Source organism: Bombina bombina, chromosome 11, assembly GCF_027579735.1.
Source record: "Bombina bombina isolate aBomBom1 chromosome 11, aBomBom1.pri, whole genome shotgun sequence".
NCBI classification, from domain to species: Eukaryota; Metazoa; Chordata; class Amphibia; order Anura; family Bombinatoridae; genus Bombina; species Bombina bombina.
In genome coordinates, this window is record NC_069509.1 from 75,802,626 (window position 1) to 75,820,186 (window position 17,561).

A 17,561-nucleotide genomic window follows, 5' to 3' on the forward strand; every position below is an offset into this window, starting at 1 on the left:
TCCTCCTCCTATAGGCAAAGTCACTCTCACTGTCTAAAACCTATGCAAGAGACCAAAAAGAAATTATATATACAGCAAAACAGTCCAGTTGGCATTATTAAAGTAGTGTGCGTTTGAGAGAGCGAGAGCTTGTTCCTGTCTTATTTAAACAGAATAGCGTACCGAAAGATGCGGTAAATTAACAGTACTGAACTAAGCAGACAAAATGCACTTGCTAAAAAGCAACCAAGCTAGACTTGCAATGGCCACTTATTTAAATTAAGCATTCTAATATTCAAAAACAAACCGCTCTAAAAATACTTTGAAAACTAGGTTACTTATAAATGGAGAGGGATTAACATCATAAATTATGTGGCTGCAGTATGAAATCAGCAATGCACAAATAAAATGTGTGTGTGGGGGGAAAAATGGATAAAAAAGACCCCCATATCATGATAATCTAGAAGGTTTATTTATCAACAGGACAAAATAAAAAAATAAAAACAAGGGAGGCAGAAATTGCATCTCTCACCTGACAAAGAGTTGGCTAAAGAAAACAAAACTTTGTTGAACAAGGATGTCCAGTTTGGAATTTTGGGAAATTGAGAAAGGTATGTCTAGTGTTGAGTTGTAAAAACACTATTCAGTAACACGTACTTTGATACAGAGAAAATAAATGATAAATTGCTGTACAATAGCATTTGAGTTTAAATGCTTAACCAGACCAATTTTCTTATTAAAAATTCATGTTTTACCCTGATCCAATTTATTAGTGTTTATATTACGTGAAATAAAACATTTGAATCTCTTTTTTATAGCATCTTTAATCATGTCAAAAACATCTTAAGAAATATCCTATTTTATTTTTTTGGGAAAAACTGCCTGGGGCTTTATTATACCCAAAAGGACAGTAATCCCTGGGTGAGTATATACACTCTTGGCAATCAGGCCTATAACAAATCTACCATAAACCTTGGGGTGAAACAGACACCATTTTCTGCTCTAGTTCTGAGGACAGAAGAAAAAAACAAAAAAACAAAAAAAAAAACAACTGTTAAACAAAATATATAGAAACATTTTTAACCAAATGGTTCCTTGGATATTGTTGGTGTATCATCAGAAATCTTTTTCAAGATAACCATATACTCCCATACAAGCAGCTAGATTTAGTTTAGGCATCCTCGGTTATGTGCTATGTTGCAGTATAGCCCATAACTTGCCACAAAAGTTCAAAGGTCACGTTCAAAGCCACAATCTCAGTATCTGGAGCTTTCCTCCTCCTGGCAGCTTTCCGACTCTGCTTACAGCTCAATGAACACGCTGGACAGTAAGAAAGAAAAGATCAGACCAAAAATAAATCTGTGGTATAACAGAGCGTAGGATTAAACCTCTATTTCCAAAAGGCTCCAGGTGGATATCAAGGAGCAACGGTTAAGGAAGTGTCAAAAAAGTCAAACTTAGCGCCTGCCACAGCTGCCTTAATGTCGCCTCATTTTAACTTTACGGGGAGGGCTGCCTTCGTCATCTCCCACTTCTGAGTATGTGTCAACATATTCGTAAGACCTTCGCCAATAGTTCTCTGAACTGAACTGATTTCTTCTCCTTTGTTTTGGTAAAAGTACAGATCTTCTGTTCTCTTCTTTATCCATTTCTAGAATACGAGGTCTAAATAGAGAAAAAAAAAAAAAAAGTTAAAAATACAAAAGTATAATTTGAATACCACAGTTACCAACTACTTATGCGAATATAGAAACCTGACCAAACAGGATAGTTTTTCTAAAGGCAAAACTGTATTTAAAGGGCTACACATTTTGTTAGAGTTCAAGGGACACTGAACCCAAATGTTTTCTTGCGCGATTCAGAGCAACTTTCTAATTTACTCCTATTATCAATTTTTCGTCATTCTTTTGCTATCTTTATTTGAAAAAGCTAAGCCGCCAGCCATTTTTGGTTCAGAGCCCTTGAAAAGCACTTGTTTATTGGTGGGTGAATTTATACAGAAATCAGCAAGAACAATCCAGGTTGTTCACCAAAATGGGTCAGTATCCAAACTTACATTCTTGCTTTTCAAATAAAGATATCAAGAGAATGAAGAAAAATAATAATGTAATAGGAGTAAATTAGAAAGTTGCTTAAAATTGCATGCTCTCTGAATCACGAAAGAAAAAAAGTGTGGGTTCAGTGTCCCTTTAACCCTTTGAGTGCTAAGCGCTTTCCCACCTGGGTGCTAATATTTTCTAAGGTTCTTTTTATATTTTTTTAATTAAAAAAAAAAAAAAAAAAGTTACATTGTTTTAACAGACCCCCAAGACTTACACTGTTGGAAAAGTTAGGCGATTACCTTTCCAACAGTGGGTCTTGGGGGTCTGTAGCTGCCTGGGATACAGGCTTCTAAGCAGCATGCCCCCTCCTCCTCTACTTAACATTGTTAAGTATAAATAAAGTTGCGCGGCGCCGTCACGATCGCCGGGGCAGGAGCGGTTAGCCCCCAAATCTCCCTCAAGGTGGGAGAGTGCTCATGACGGCATTAGCACCAGTGTGAGAAACTGACGGCTCAGAGCCGTCATCAGCACTCAAAGGGTTAAAGGGACAGTCAAGCCCCCCCCCCCATCATGATTTAAATAGGGCATGTAATCTTAAACAACTTTCCAATTTACTTATATCACCAATTTTGCTTTGTTCTCTTGGTATTCTTAGTTAAAAGCTAGGAGGTTCATATGCTAATTTCTTAGACCTTAAAGACTTCCTCTAATTTGAATGCATTTTGACCATTCAGATTATTTTGTGATTCAGATAGAGAATACAATTTTAAACAACTTTCCAATTTACTTCTATTATCCAATTTGCTTCATTCTATTGATATACTTTTGTTGAAAAGCATATCTAGATAGGCTCAGTAGCTGCTGATTGGTGGCTGCACATAGATGCCTTGTGTGATTGCTCACCCACGTGCATTGCTATTTTTTCATCAAAGGATATCTAAATAATGATGCATATTAGATAATAGCAGTAAATTGGAATGTTGTTTAAAATTGTATTCTCTATCTGAATCAAGAAAGAAAAAACATAATTTATGCTTACCTGATAAATTTATTTCTCTTGTAGTGTATCCAGTCCACGGATCATCCATTACTTATGGAATATATTCTCCTTCCCAACAGGAAGTTGCAAGAGTCACCCACAGCAAAGCTGCTATATAGCTCCTCCCCTAACTGCCATATTCAGTCATTCGACCGAAAACATGCAGAGAAAGGAAACCATAGGGTGCAGTGGTGACTGTAGTTCAAGTGAAAAAATTACCTGCCTTAAAGTGACAGGGCGGGCCGTGGACTGGATACACTACAAGAGAAATACATTTATCAGGTAAGCATAAATTATGTTTTCTCTTGTTAAGTGTATCCAGTCCACGGATCATCCATTACTTATGGAATACCCATACCAAAGCTAAAGTACACGGATGATGGGAGGGACAAGGCAGGTACTTAAACGGAAGTTACCACTGCCTGTAAAAAAAAAACCCTTTCTCCCAAAAATAGCCTCCGAAGAAGCAAAGTATCAAATTTGTTAAATTTGAAAAAAGTATGAAGCGCAGACCAAGACTCCGTCTTGTAAATCTGTTCAACAGAAGCCACATTTAAAAAAGGCCCAAGTGAAAACTACAGCTCTAGTAGAATGAGCTGCAATCCCTTCAGGAGGCTGCTGACCAGCAGTCTCATAAGCTAAATGAATTATGCTTTTTAACCAAAAGGACAGAGAGGCTACTGAAGTCTTTTGACCTCTCCTCTGTCCAGAATAGACAACAAACAAGGTGAACGTTTGATGAAAACTGTATTAGCTTGTAAGTAAGATTTTAAAGCACAAACCACGTCCAATATTGTGTAATAGACGTTCCTTCTTTGAGGAAGGATTAGGATACAAGCATGGAACAAATATCTCTTGAGTGATGTTCTTGTTGGATACCGCCTTAGGAAAAAACCCAGGTTGGTACGCAGGACTACCTTATCCGTACGAAGGACCAGATAAGGAGAATCACATTGTAACACAGATAACTTGGGAGACTCTACGAGTCGAGGAAATAGCTACCCAAAAAGAACTTTCCAAGATAAAGATTGATATCTATGGAACAAAAAAAAGGTTCAAACGGAACTTCCTGAAGAACCTTAAGAACCAGGTTTAAGCTCCATGGCAGAGCAAAGCCGACAACCCTTTTCTCAAAAACATCTTGGAGAAAAGATAATATCCTGGGAATCCAGACTTTACTCCATGAGTAACCCTTGGATTCATAAAAATCAGATATTTACACCATATCTATGTTCATTTTCCTAGAGACAGGCTTACATGTCTGTATTAAGGTATCAATGATTGACTCAGAGAAGCCATGCTTTGATACCATCAAGCGTTCAGTCTCCAGACAGTCCATCTCAGATTGATTCTATTTAGATGGTTGAAAGGACCCTGAGGTAGGGGGACCTGTCTCAGAAGCAAAGACTGTGATGGAAAGGATGACATGTCCACCAGATCTGCATACCAGGTCCTGCGTGGCTACGCAGGCACTGTCAAAAACGCCAAAGCCTTCTCCTGCTTGGTCTTGACCTCCGGAGGAAATCCCACTCCCCCGGAAGAAAAAGTCTGACGACTTAGAAAATCCACCTCCCAGTTCTCAACACCTGGGATATGGATAGCTGATAGACAAGAGTGAGTCTCTGTCCAGTGAATTATTGTAAGACTTCTAACCTCGCTAGGGAACTTCTGTTCCCCCTTGATGGCTGATGAAAGCCACAGTCGTGTATATTGTCCGACTGAGAATGATGTACCTCAGAGTTGCTAACTGAGGCCAAGTCTGAAGAGCATGGAATATCACTCCCAATTCCAGAATATTTATTAGAAGGAGGGTCTCCTCCTAAGTCCCCTATCCCTGAGCCTTCAGGGAGATCCAGACTGCATCCCAACCTAAAAGGCTGGTATCTATTGTAACAATTGTCCCATCTGACCTGCGGGAGGTCATACCCTTGGACAGATGGACCCGACATAGTCACCAGAGAAGAGAATCTCTGGTCTCTTGGTCCAGGTTTAACAGGGGGACAAATCTGTGGAATCCCCGCTCCTCTGACTGAGCATGCATAGTTGCAGCGGTCTAAAATGTAGACGTGCAAACGGTACTATGTCCCTTGCCGCTACCATTAAGCCGATTTCATTCATGTACTGAGCCACCAAAGGGCGCGGATGGAATGAAAAACACGGCAGAAATTTAGAAACTTTGACAACCTGGACTCCGTCAGGTAAATTTTCATTTCAACAGAATCTATCAGAGTCCCTAGGAGGGAAACCCTTGAGATTGGGAATAGAGAACTCTTTCCTTGTTCACTTTCCACCCATGTAATCTCAGAAATGCCAGTACTACGTCCGTATGAGACTTGGCAATTTGGATGTTTGTTTGACGCCTGTATCAGGATGTCGTCTAAATAAAGGGCCACTTCTATGCCCCGCGGCCTAAGGACCGCCAAAGCGACCCTAGAACCTCCATAAAGATTCTTGGGGCTGTAGATATCCCAAAGGAAAGATCTACAAACTGGTAATGCCTGTCTAGAAAGGCAAACCTGAAAAACGATGGTGATCTTTATGCATCACAATGTGAGGATAAGCATCCTTCAAATCCATTGTAGTCCTCTATTGACTCTCCTGGATCATAGTTAAGATGGTACGAATAGTTTCCATCTTAAATGACGGAATTCTGAGGAATTTGTTTAAGATCTTTAGATCCAAAATAGGTCTGAAGGTTCCCTCTCCTTGGGAACCACAAACAGATTTGAGTAAAAACTCTGTCCCTGTTCCTCTCTTGGAACTGGATGGATCTCGTACACAATGTAAGAATGCCTCCTTCTTTATCTGGTTTGCAGATAATTGTGAAAGGCGAAAACTCCCTTTTTTATTGGGGGGAAATCTTTGAAATCCAGAAGATATCTCTGGGATATAAATTCCAATGCCTAGGGATCCTGGGCATCTCTTGCCCACATGGGCGAAGAATGAAAGTCTGCCACCTATAGGATCCGTTACCGGATAGGGGTCCGTTCCTTCATGCTGCTTTAGAGGCAGCAGCAGGCTCCTTGGCCTGCTTATCTTTGTTTCAGGTCCGATTGTCTCCAGACCGCCTTGGACTGAGCAAAAATTCCCTTTTGTTTTGCCTTAGAGGAAGTGGATGCCACCCTCCAGTGATATAAGCAATAATCTCCTTCAAACCAGGCCCGAATAGGGTCTGCCCCTTGAAGGGAAGTTAAATAGCTTATTTATTAAAGTCACGACAGCTGACCATGATATAAGCCATAGCGCTCTACGCGCCAGTATAGTAAAAAAAACTGAATTCTTAGCCGTTAGTCTAGTCAAATGAACAAAGGCATCAGAAAACAAAGGAATTTGGCTAGCATAAGCTTGTCAATATATTCATCCAATGGAGTCGCTAACTATAAAGCCTCATCAAGAGACTCAACCCAGAACGCCGCAGCAGCAGTGACAGAAGCAATGTATGCAAGGGGCTGCAGGATAAAACCCTGTTGAATAAACATTTTTTATTCATTGGATCTAAAAAGCACAACTGTCCTTGCCAGAGGTAGTGGTATGCTTAGCTAGAGTAGAAACTCTTCTCTCCACCTTAGGAACTGTCTGCCAGAAGTCCCGTGTGGTGGTAACTATTAGAAAACATTCTTCTAAAAAAAATAGGAGGGGAAGAGAACGGCACACCTGGTCTATCCCATTCCTTATTAAAAATTTTTTTAGTAACTTCTTTAGGTATTGGAAAAACATCAGCACACACCGGCACTGCATATTATTTAACCAGTCTACACAATTTCTCTGGCCCTGTGATTGTACACATTCATCCAGAGCAGCCAAAGCCTCCCTGAGCAACAAGTGGAGGTTCTGAAGTATAAATTTTAAATGTAGAAATATCAGAATCAGGTTAAATCATCTACCCTGAGTCATTCACCCACAGACTAAGCATATTGTGAGATAGTATCATTCATGGTTCTTAAAGCGTCTGTATGCTCTGTATCTACCCCCAGAGCTATCTGCTTTCCTTTAATTTTAGGTAGCCTGACTAATACTGCTGCCAGAGTATTATTCACCACCTTTGTCACGTCTTGTAAAATAAACGCTATGGGCGCCCTTGATGTACTTGGCGCCATTTGAGCGCGAGTCCCTGAAGCGGGAGTCGAAGGGTCTGACACGTGGGGAGAGTTAGTCGGCATAACTTTCCCCTCGACAGAATCCCCTGGTAAAATAAACGCTATGGGTGCCCTTGATGTACTTGGCGCCATTTGAGCGTGAGTCCCTAAAGCGGGAGTCGAAGGGTCTGACACGTGGGGAGAGTTAGTCGGCATAACTACCCCCACGACAGAATCCTCTGGTGATAATGTTTTCTTTTTTTTTTTTTTTTTTAAAAACAAAAAATGATCTTTATTGTTTAACATGAAATCAGTACATCTGGTACACATTCTAAGATGGGGTTCCACCATGGCTTTAAAACATAATGAACACAGAGCTTCCTCTATGTCAGACATGTTAGAACAGACTAATAAAGAGACTAGTAAGCTTGGAAAACACTTTAAATCAAGTTAACAAGCAAATATATAAAACGTTACTGTGCCTTTAAGAGAAACAAATTGTCAAAATTTGAAAAACAGTGAAAAAAGGCAGTAAAATAAACGAAATTTTTACAGTACATGTAATAAGGTAACAGAGCATTGCACCCACTTGCAAATGGATGATTAACCCCTTAATGCAAAAAACAGATAAAAAAAACGACAGACGTTTTTAAAAACAGACACAAGAAAACTGCCACAGCAGAGCTGTGGATTACCTTCCCTATAAACGATTTTTGAAGTCTTTTTAGCCCTTTAGAAATGTCCTGTAGTATTCATGGGACTGCTGAGGGAATCTAGATGATTCATTTTGTAATTTTAACTGCGCCTCCCACTCATATTACAACAGTTGGAGGCTTCAGTTAACTGTTTCTATTCAAAATTTAAGCCAGCCATGTGGAAAAAACTTAGGCCCCAATAAGTTTTATCACCAAACATATGTTAAAAAACGATTAAACATGCCAGTAAACGTTTTAAAACACATTTTTACAAGAGTATGTATCTCTATTAATAAGCCTGATACCAGTCGCTTTTACTGCATTTAAGGCTATACCAACATTACAGTGTTATCACCAATGTTCGTTAAAAAACGATTAAACATGCCAGTAAACGTTTTAAAACACATTTTTATAAGAGTATGTATCTCTATTAATAAGCCTGATACCAGTCGCTATCGCTGCATTTAAGGCTTTACTTACATTACTTCGGTATCAGCAGTATTTTCTTAGTCAATTCCATTCCTAGAAAAATATTTTACTGCACATACCTTATCTGCAGGAAAACCTGCACGCCATTCCCCCTCTGAAGTACCTTACTCCTCAGAATGTGTGAGAACAGCAAATGGATCTTAGTTACGTCTGCTAAGATCATAGAAAAAAACGCAGGCAGATTCTTCTTCTAAATACTGCCTGAGATAAACAGCACACTCCGGTGCCATTTGAAAATAACAAACTTTTGATTGAAGAATAAACTAAGTATAAAGCACCACAGACTCACGACCTCCTATGTTGAGGCTTGCAAGAGAATGACTGAATATGGCAGTTAGGGGAGGAGCTATATAGCAGCTTTGCTGTGGGTGACTCTTGCAACTTCCTGTTGGGAAGGAGAATATATTCCATAAGTAATGGATGATCCGTGGACTGGATACACTTAACAAGAGAAATGTTGGGTTTCATGTCCCTTTAATGTATTTCATATAGATAACATTGAGCTCATGCACGTGAAGTTACCCTGGAGCTAACACTGATTGGCTAAAATGCACTGAACTGAAATAAGGGGACAGTCTGCAGAGGCTTAGATACAAGGTAATCAGAGGTAGAACGTGCATTTCTATAACTTGGTTATGCAAAACTGGGGAATGGGTAATAAAGGGATTATCTTTCTTTTAAACAACAAAAATTCTGGTATTGACTGTCCCGTTTAAGTAACAAATTGTGGCTTGACAAATATTAAGGTTAGAGGGTAAAATTATCCTTGATTAGTTAGTTTGCAAATATTTAAGGTCTTTTCAGTGACCTGGAAAAATAACTTCTCGCCCAACATTATACAATTCCTACTGTGATTAAGGGACAATAAAAAAAATCTAAACTAATGTTAGATACATAATGAAATTAAAGATTAGCCTGATAAATAAATAGATTCATTTTTTAGGATTATAGCAATCTAAAACTTTTCACTGTTTCTTAAATCAGTGCCCATAAAAGGAATGGGTACTGCCATGCTGTAACCTAGGTCTCCATCTAATCTTATCTGCTGAAGGGGGGAAAAAACTGTTATAAAATGAGCTTGAATATGCAACCAAGGACTAAGTAGAACTAAGGATTGCTTTTTCTAAGCCCCTGCAGGACTATTATCTCAGTGCTTTTTATTTTTAAAGCTTTTTTACAATTGTGCAGTACAGCCAGACAATGCTAGTGCATGTGTGCCGTATAAATAACCCTTTCCTTACACCTGTGGAGAAGGATAACAGTTAACAACAACCAGCACTAATTGGCAAACATGCAAGGGGCTTAGATACAGGTGATCATAAAGAAAACATAATTTATGTAAAGAATTTACCTGATAAATTCATTTCTTTCATATTGGCAAGAGTCCATGAGCTAGTGACGTATGTGATATACAATCCTACCAGGAGGGGCAAAGTTTCCCAAACCTCAAAATGCCTATAAATACACCCCTCACCACACCCACAATTCAGTTTAACGAATAGCCAAGCAGTGGGGTGATAAGAAAGGAGCAAAAATCATCAACAAGGAATTGGAATAATTGTGCTTTATACAAAAAAAATCATAACCACCATAAAAAGGGTGGGTCTCATGGACTCTTGCCAATATGAAAGAAATTAATTTATCAGGTAAATTCTTACATAAATTATGTTTTCTTTCATGTAATTGGCAAGAGTCCATGAGCTAGTGACGTATGGGATAGCAAATACCCAAGATGTGGAACTCCACACAAGTGTCACTAGAGAGGGAGGGATAACAATAAAGACAGCCAATTCCGCTGAAAAATTAATCCACAACCCAAATCAAAACTGAAATTATAAGCAAAAGAATTAAACTGAAACAGCTGCCTGAAGTACTTTTCTACCAAAAACTGCTTCTGAAGAAGAGAAAACATCAAAATGGTAGAATTTAGTAAAAGTATTCAAAGAAGACCAAGTTGCTGCTTTGCAAATCTGATCAACAGAAGCTTCATTCTTAAAAGCCCAGGAAGTAGAAACTGACCTAGTAGAATGAACCGTAATCCTCTGAGGCGGGGATTTACCCGACTCCAAATAAGCATGAAGAATCAAAAGCTTTAACCAAGATGCCAAAGAAATGGCAGAAGCCTTCTGACCTTTCCTAGAACCAGAAAAGATAACAAATAGACTAGAAGTCTTCCTGAAATCTTTAGTAGCTTCAACATAATAATTCAAAGCTCTTACCACATCCAAAGAATGTAAGGATCTCTCCAGAGAATTCTTAGGATTAGGACACAAAGAAGGGACAACAAATTCTTTACTAATGTTGTTGGAGTTCACAACTTTAGGTAAAAATTTAAACGAAGTCCGCAAAACCGCCTTATCCTGATGAAAAATCAGAAAAGGAGACTCACAAGAAAGAGCAGATAATTCAGAAACTCTTCTAGCAGAAGAGATGGCCAAAAGGAACAATACTTTCCAAGAAAGTCATTTAATGTCCAGAGAATGTATAGGTCAAACGGAGGAGTCTGTAAAGCCTTCAAAACCAAATACTCCAAGGAGGAAGAATTGATTTAATGACAGGCTTGATACAAACCAAAGCCTGTACAAAACAATGAATGTCAGGAAGTTTAGCAATTTTTCTGTGGAACAGAACAGAAAGAGCAGAGATTTGTACTTTCAAGGAACTTGCAGACAAACCCTTATCTAAACCATCCTGAAGAAACTGTAAAATTCTAGGAATTCTAAAAGTATGCCAAGAGAATTTGTGAGAAGAGCACCATGAAATATAAGTCTTCCAAACTCGATAATAAATCTTTCTAGACAAAGATTTACGAGCCTGCAACATAGTATTAATCACGGAGTTAGAGAAACCTCTATGACTAAGCACTAAGCGTTAAATTTCCATACCATCAAATTTAATGATTTGAGATCCTGATGGAAAAACGAACCTTGAGATATAAGGTCTGGCCTTAATGGAAGTGGCCAAGGTTGGCAACTGGACATCCGAACAAGATCCACATACCAAAACCTGTGCGGCCATGCTGGAGTCACAAGCGGCACAAACTATTGCTCCATGATGATTTTGAAAATCCCTCTTGGAAGAAGAACTAGAGGCGGAAAAATATAGGCAGATTGATCACTCCAAGGAAGTGTCATGCATCTACTGCTTCCGCCTGAGGACCCCTGAATAGGTACCTGGGAAGTTTCTTGTTTAGATGAGATGCCATCAGATCTATTTCTGGAAGCCCCCACATCTGAACAATTTGGAAAAAAACAAACAAAAAAAAACACATCTGGGTGAAGAGACCACTCTCCCGGATGTAAAGCTTGACTGAGATAATCCGCTTCCCAATTGTCTATACCTGGGATATGGACCACAGAAATTAGACAGGAGCTGGATTCTGCCCAATCAAGTATCCAAGATAATTCTTTCATAGCCTGAAGACCGAGTCCCACCCTGATGATTGACATACGCTACAGTTGTGACATTGTCGGTCTGAAAACCAATAAACGTCTCGCTCTTCAATAGAAGCCAAAACTGAAGAGCTCTGAGAATCGCACGGAGTTCCAAAATACTGATTGGTAATCTCGCCTCTTGAGATTTCCAAACCCCTTGTGCTGTCAGAGATCCCCAGACAGCTTCCCAACCTAAAAGACTTGCATCTGTTGTGATCACGGTCCAGGTTGGATGAACCAAAGAGTCCCGTAGAACTATACGATGGTGATCTAACCACCAAGTCAGATATAGTTGAATATTGGGATTCAAGGATATTAAATGTGATATCCTAGTATAATCCCTGCACCATTAATTCAGCATTAAAAACTGGAGAGGTCTCATGAAAACGAGCAAAAGGAATCTAGTCCGATGCTGAAGTCATGAGACCTAAAACTTCCATGCATATAGCTACTGAAGGAAATAAGAGACTGAAGGTTCCGACAAGCTGAACCCAAAATAAATTGTCTCTTGTCTGTTAGAGACAAAGACATTGACACAATCTGGAAACCTAAAAAAGGTGACCCTTGTCTGAGGAATTAAGGAACTTTTTTGGTAAAATGATCCTCCAACCAGGTCTTTGAAGAAACAGCAGAAGTGAATCGTATGAGATTCTGCAGAACGAAAAGACTGAGCAAGTACCAAGATATCGTCCAAATAAGAAAAGACAGAGAACCTTTGAAAAGATTCCTAGATCTGTTGCTAGGCCAGAAAGGAAGAGCAACAAATTGGTAATGCTCGTCTAAAAAAAAAAGAGAATCTCAGAAAACGAAAATAATCTGAATGAAACAGAATATGAAGATATGCATCATATAAGTCTTTTGTGGGCAAATAATGCCTTTGCTGAACAAAAGGCAGAATAGACCTTATAATCACCATTCTGAAAGATGGTACTCTAACATGACAATTCAAAAGATTTTCTTTCTTTGGGACAATGAATAGTTCTGAATAAAACCCCAGACCCCGTTCCTGAAATGTTACTGGTATGAATAGTCCAGATAACTCCAGGTCTGAAACACACTTCAGGAAAGTCTGAGCCTTTACCGAGATTGCTGGAATATGTGAGAGAGAAAAAAACTTCTAACAAGCGGTCTTACTCTGAATCCTATTCTGTACCCCAATCTAAGGAGTTTGGACCGAATTGAACCAAACAAACAACTTTAGAAAAATCTTAACCTGCCCCCTACCAGCTAAGCTGGAATAAGGGTTGCACCTTCATGCGAATTTGGGGGCTGGCTTTGATCTCTTAAATGGCTTGAATTCATTCCATTATGAAGAAAGCTTCCAATTAGAATCATATTACTTGGGGAAGAATTAGGTTTCTGTTCCTTATTAAGAACAAAAAAACTGTTATAAACTTAAGATTTACCCTTAGAAGTTAATCTTGAGGCAAAAAAAACCCTTCCCCACAGTAACAGTTGAAAGTATTGAATCCAACTGTGAACCAAATAAATTATTACCAAAAAATGGCATCACAAATGAAATTATTAGCATGTTGAATCACGTTAACCATGCTAAAACAAATCATAATCTGATACTTGTTGCGCTAAAGTTTCCAACCAAAAAAGATGAAACAGCTGCAACATCAGCCAAAGAAATTGCAGGCCTAAGAAAAGGACCTGAAAATAAATTAATTTTCCTTAGATAAGATACAAGTTTCCCATCTGAAGGATCTTTAAAATAAATACTATTTTCCATCGGAATAGTAGTACGTTTAGCAAGAGTAGAGATAGCCCCATTAACTTTGGGGATCTTTTCCCAAAACTCCAAACTAACTGCTGGCAAAGGATACAATTTTTAAAACCTTAAAGAAGGAATAAAAGAAGTACCAGGCCAGGCCTATTCCATTCCCTAGTATTAGGAACTGGAAAAAAACCTCTGAAGTAACCACAGGAGGTTAATAAACAGAATTTAAATGATAGCTAGCCTTAAAAACAAGAGGACTAGTCTCTTTAATATCCAGTACAATCAACACTTTTTCAACAAAGAACGAATGTATTCCATTTAAAAATAAAAAAGTAGATTTGTTAGTGTCAATATCTGATGAAGGATATTCTGAATCAGATAAAACCTCATCAGAGAAGGATAATTCAGTATGTTGTCAGTCATTTGAAAATTCATCAACTAAATAAGTAAAAAAGACCTTTACATTTTATTAGAAGGCGGGATGGCAGACAAAGCCTTCTGAATAGAATCAGACAAATATTCTTAGAAATTCCCAGGTATATCTTGTACATTAGATGTTAAAAGAATAGCAATAGACAATGCATTAATACTGATGGACATTTTCTTTGCATGTAAAAGTTTATCATGATAACTTATACAAACCATAGCTAAAGATAAAAATTCATAACATTAAAATAAATGAACTTAGCTTTGGTAGGACTGATATCAGTCAGCAGGAATCCAACAGTGTTTTCTGATACAGGAACAGTTTTGAGATATCTTGCAAATGTAAGAGAAAAAAAACATATAAAGCAAAATATCAATTTCCTTATATGACAGTTTCAGGAATGGGAAAGAAATGCAAAACAAAATAAGCCTATGGAAACCAGAAGCAAAAAGAAATTAAGTCTTAAATAATGCCAAAAGTTTGGCGCCAAGTATGACGCCCACAACTGACAAAATATTTTTTGGCGCCAAAAACGTCAAACAAACACGAGCGCCATAGATGACGCAACCACGTGAAAAAAGTTGGTGCCAAGACGCCGGAAATGACGTCAAACGTAATTCTCATGCCAAAAAAGTCTCGCGCCAAGAATGACGCAATGAATTGTAGCATTTTGAGCTCCCGCAAGCCTAACAGCCCGCAATATAGAAAAGAGTCAATTTGAAAACTTCAGGTAAGATTTTTTTTTTTTTTTAATATGCATTCCCAAATATTAAACGGACAGTCTGCAAAAAGGAAATATACTGATAAACCTGAATCATGGCAAATATAAGTACAAACATATTTAGAACTTTAAATATAAAGTGCCAAACCATAGCTGAGATTGTCTCAAATAAAAGAAACATACTTACCAAAAGACACTCATCTACATAAAGTAGATAGCCAAACCAGTACTGAAACGAGAATCAGCAGAGGTAATGGTATATAAAGTATATTGTCGATCTGAAAAGGGAGGTAGGAGATGAATCTCTACGACCGACAGAGAACCTATGAAATAGATCCCCGTTAGGATGACCATTGTATTCAATAGGTAATACTCTCTTCACATCCCTCTGTCATTCACTGCACTCAGAGGAACCGGGCTTCAAAAAAGCTCAGAAGCGCATATCAACGTAGAAATCTAGCACAAAATTACTTCACCACCTGCATAGGAGGCAAAGTTTGTAAATATGAATTGTAGGTGTGGTGGGGGTGTATTTATAGGCATTTTGAGGTTTGGCAAACTTTGCCCCTCCTGGTAGGATTGTATATCCCATATGTCACTAGCTCATGGACTCTTGCCAATTACATGAAAGAAAAAAGTATATTAAAAACATAATTTATGCTTACCTGATAAATTTATTTCTCTTGTAGTGTGTTCAGTCCACGGGTCATCCATTACTTATGGGATATATTCTCCTTCCCAACAGGAAGTTGCAAGAGGATCACCCAAGCAGAGCTGCTATATAGCTCCTCCCCTCACATGTAATATCCAGTCATTCGACCAAAACAAGACGAGAAAGGAGAAACTATAGGGTGCAGTGGTGACTGGAGTTATAATTTAAAATTTAGAACCTGCCTCAAAAAAGACAGGGCGGGCCGTGGACTGAACACACTACAAGAGAAATAAATTTATCAGGTAAGCATAAATTATGTTTTCTCTTGTTAAGTGTGTTCAGTCCACGGGTCATCCATTACTTATGGGATACCAATACCAAAGCTAAAGTACACGGATGATGGGAGGGACAAGGCAGGAACTTTACACAGAAGGAACCACTGCCTGTAGAACCTGTCTCCCAAAAACAGCCTCCGAAGAAGCAAAAGTATCAAATTTGTAAAATTTGGAAAAAGTATGAAGTGAAGACCAAGTTGCAGCCTTGCAAATCTGTTCAACAGAGGCCTCATTCTTAAAGGCCCAAGTGGAAGCCACAGCTCTAGTGGAATGAGCTGTAATTCTTTCAGGAGGCTGCTGTCCAGCAGTCTCATAGGCTAAACGTATTATACTACAAAGCCAAAAAGAGAGAGAGGTAGCCGAAGCCTTTTGACCTCTCCTCTGTCCAGAGTAGACGACAAACAGAAGAAGAAGTTTGCCGAAAATCTTTAGTTGCCTGTAAGTAGAACTTTAGGGCACGGACCACGTCTAGATTATGCAAAAGACGTTCCTTCTTTGAAGAAGGATTAGGACATAATGATGGAACAACAATCTCTTGATTGATATTCCTGTTAGAAACAACCTTAGGTAAAAACCCAGGTTTAGTACGCAGGACTACCTTGTCTGAATGAAAGATCAGATAAGGGGAATCACAATGTAAGGCAGATAACTCAGAGACTCTTCAAGCCGAGGAAATACCCATCAAAAACAGAACTTAAAAGTTTAATATCAATGGAATGAAGGGGTTCAAACGGAACACCTTGAAGAACTTTAAGAGTTTAAGCTCCAAGGAGGAGCAACAGTTTTAAACACAGGCTTAATTCTAGCCAAAGCCTGACAAAAGGCCTGGACGTCTGGATTCTCTGCCAGACGCTTGTGTAAAAGAATAGACAGAGCAGAAATCTGTCCCTTTAGTGAACTAGCGGATAAGCCCTTCTCTAAACCCTCTTGTAGAAAGGACAATATCCTAGGAATCCTAACCTTACTCCATGAGTAACTCTTGGATTCACACCAATATAAATATTTGCGCCATATCGTATGGTAAATTTTTCTGGTAACAGGTTTCCGAGCCTGTATTAATGTATCAATAACCGAATCTGAAAACCCACGCTTTGATAGAATCAAGCGTTCAATTTCCAAGCAGTCAGCCTCAGAGAAATTAGGTTTGGATGGTTGAAAGGACCCTGAATTAGAAGGTCCTGCCTCAGGGGTAGAGACCATGGTGGACAGGACGACATGTCCACTAGGTCTGCATACCAGGTCCTGCGTGGCCACGCAGGCGCTATCAGAATCACTGATGCTCTCTCCTGTTTGATCCTGGCAATCAGTCGATGTAGCAACGGAAAGGGTGGAAACACATAAGCTATGTTGAAAACCCAAGGGGCTGCTAGTGCATCTACCAGCACCGCTCCTGGGTCCCTGGACCTGGATCCGTAACAAGGAAGCTTGGCGTTCTAGCGAGATGCCATGAGATCCAGTTCCGGTTTGCCCCAACGACGAATCAGTTGAGCAAATACCTCCGGGTGAAGTTCCCACTCCCCCGGATGAAAAGTCTGGCGACTTAGAAAATCCGCCTCCCAGTTCTCCACGCCTGGGATGTAGATCGCTGACAGGTGGCAAGAGTGAGACTCACTCTGCCCAGCGAATTATCTTCGAGACTTCCAACATCGCTAGGGAACTCCTGGTTCCCCCTTGATGATTGATGTAAGCCACAGTCGTGATGTTGTCCGACTGAAATCTGATGAACCTCAGTGTTGCCAAGCTAGAAGAGCATTGAATATTGCCCTTAATTCCAGAATGTTTATTGGGAGGAGTTTCTCCTCCTGAGTCCACGATCCCTGAGCCTTCAGGGAGTTCCAGACTGCACCCCAGCCTAGTAGGCTGGCATCTGTTACAATCGTCCAATCTGGTCAGCGAAAGGTCATTCCTTTGGACAGATGAACCCACGACAACCACCAGAGAAGAGAATC

The 17,561-nt window shown here is 39.3% G+C and overlaps 1 protein-coding gene across 1 annotated transcript in view; it reads right to left on the bottom strand.

Annotated features, from left to right (window-relative positions):
• Positions 1-429: 429 nt before the first annotated feature.
• ALKBH5 (alkB homolog 5, RNA demethylase) overlaps positions 430-17,561 on the bottom strand; it is a 40,453-nt gene continuing 23,321 nt past the window's right edge. The window contains exon 4 of the mRNA XM_053694725.1: positions 430-1,644. Coding sequence (XP_053550700.1) covers positions 1,458-1,644 — 187 coding nt within the window. The 3' untranslated portion in view covers positions 430-1,457. The remainder of the gene's footprint in view (positions 1,645-17,561) is intronic.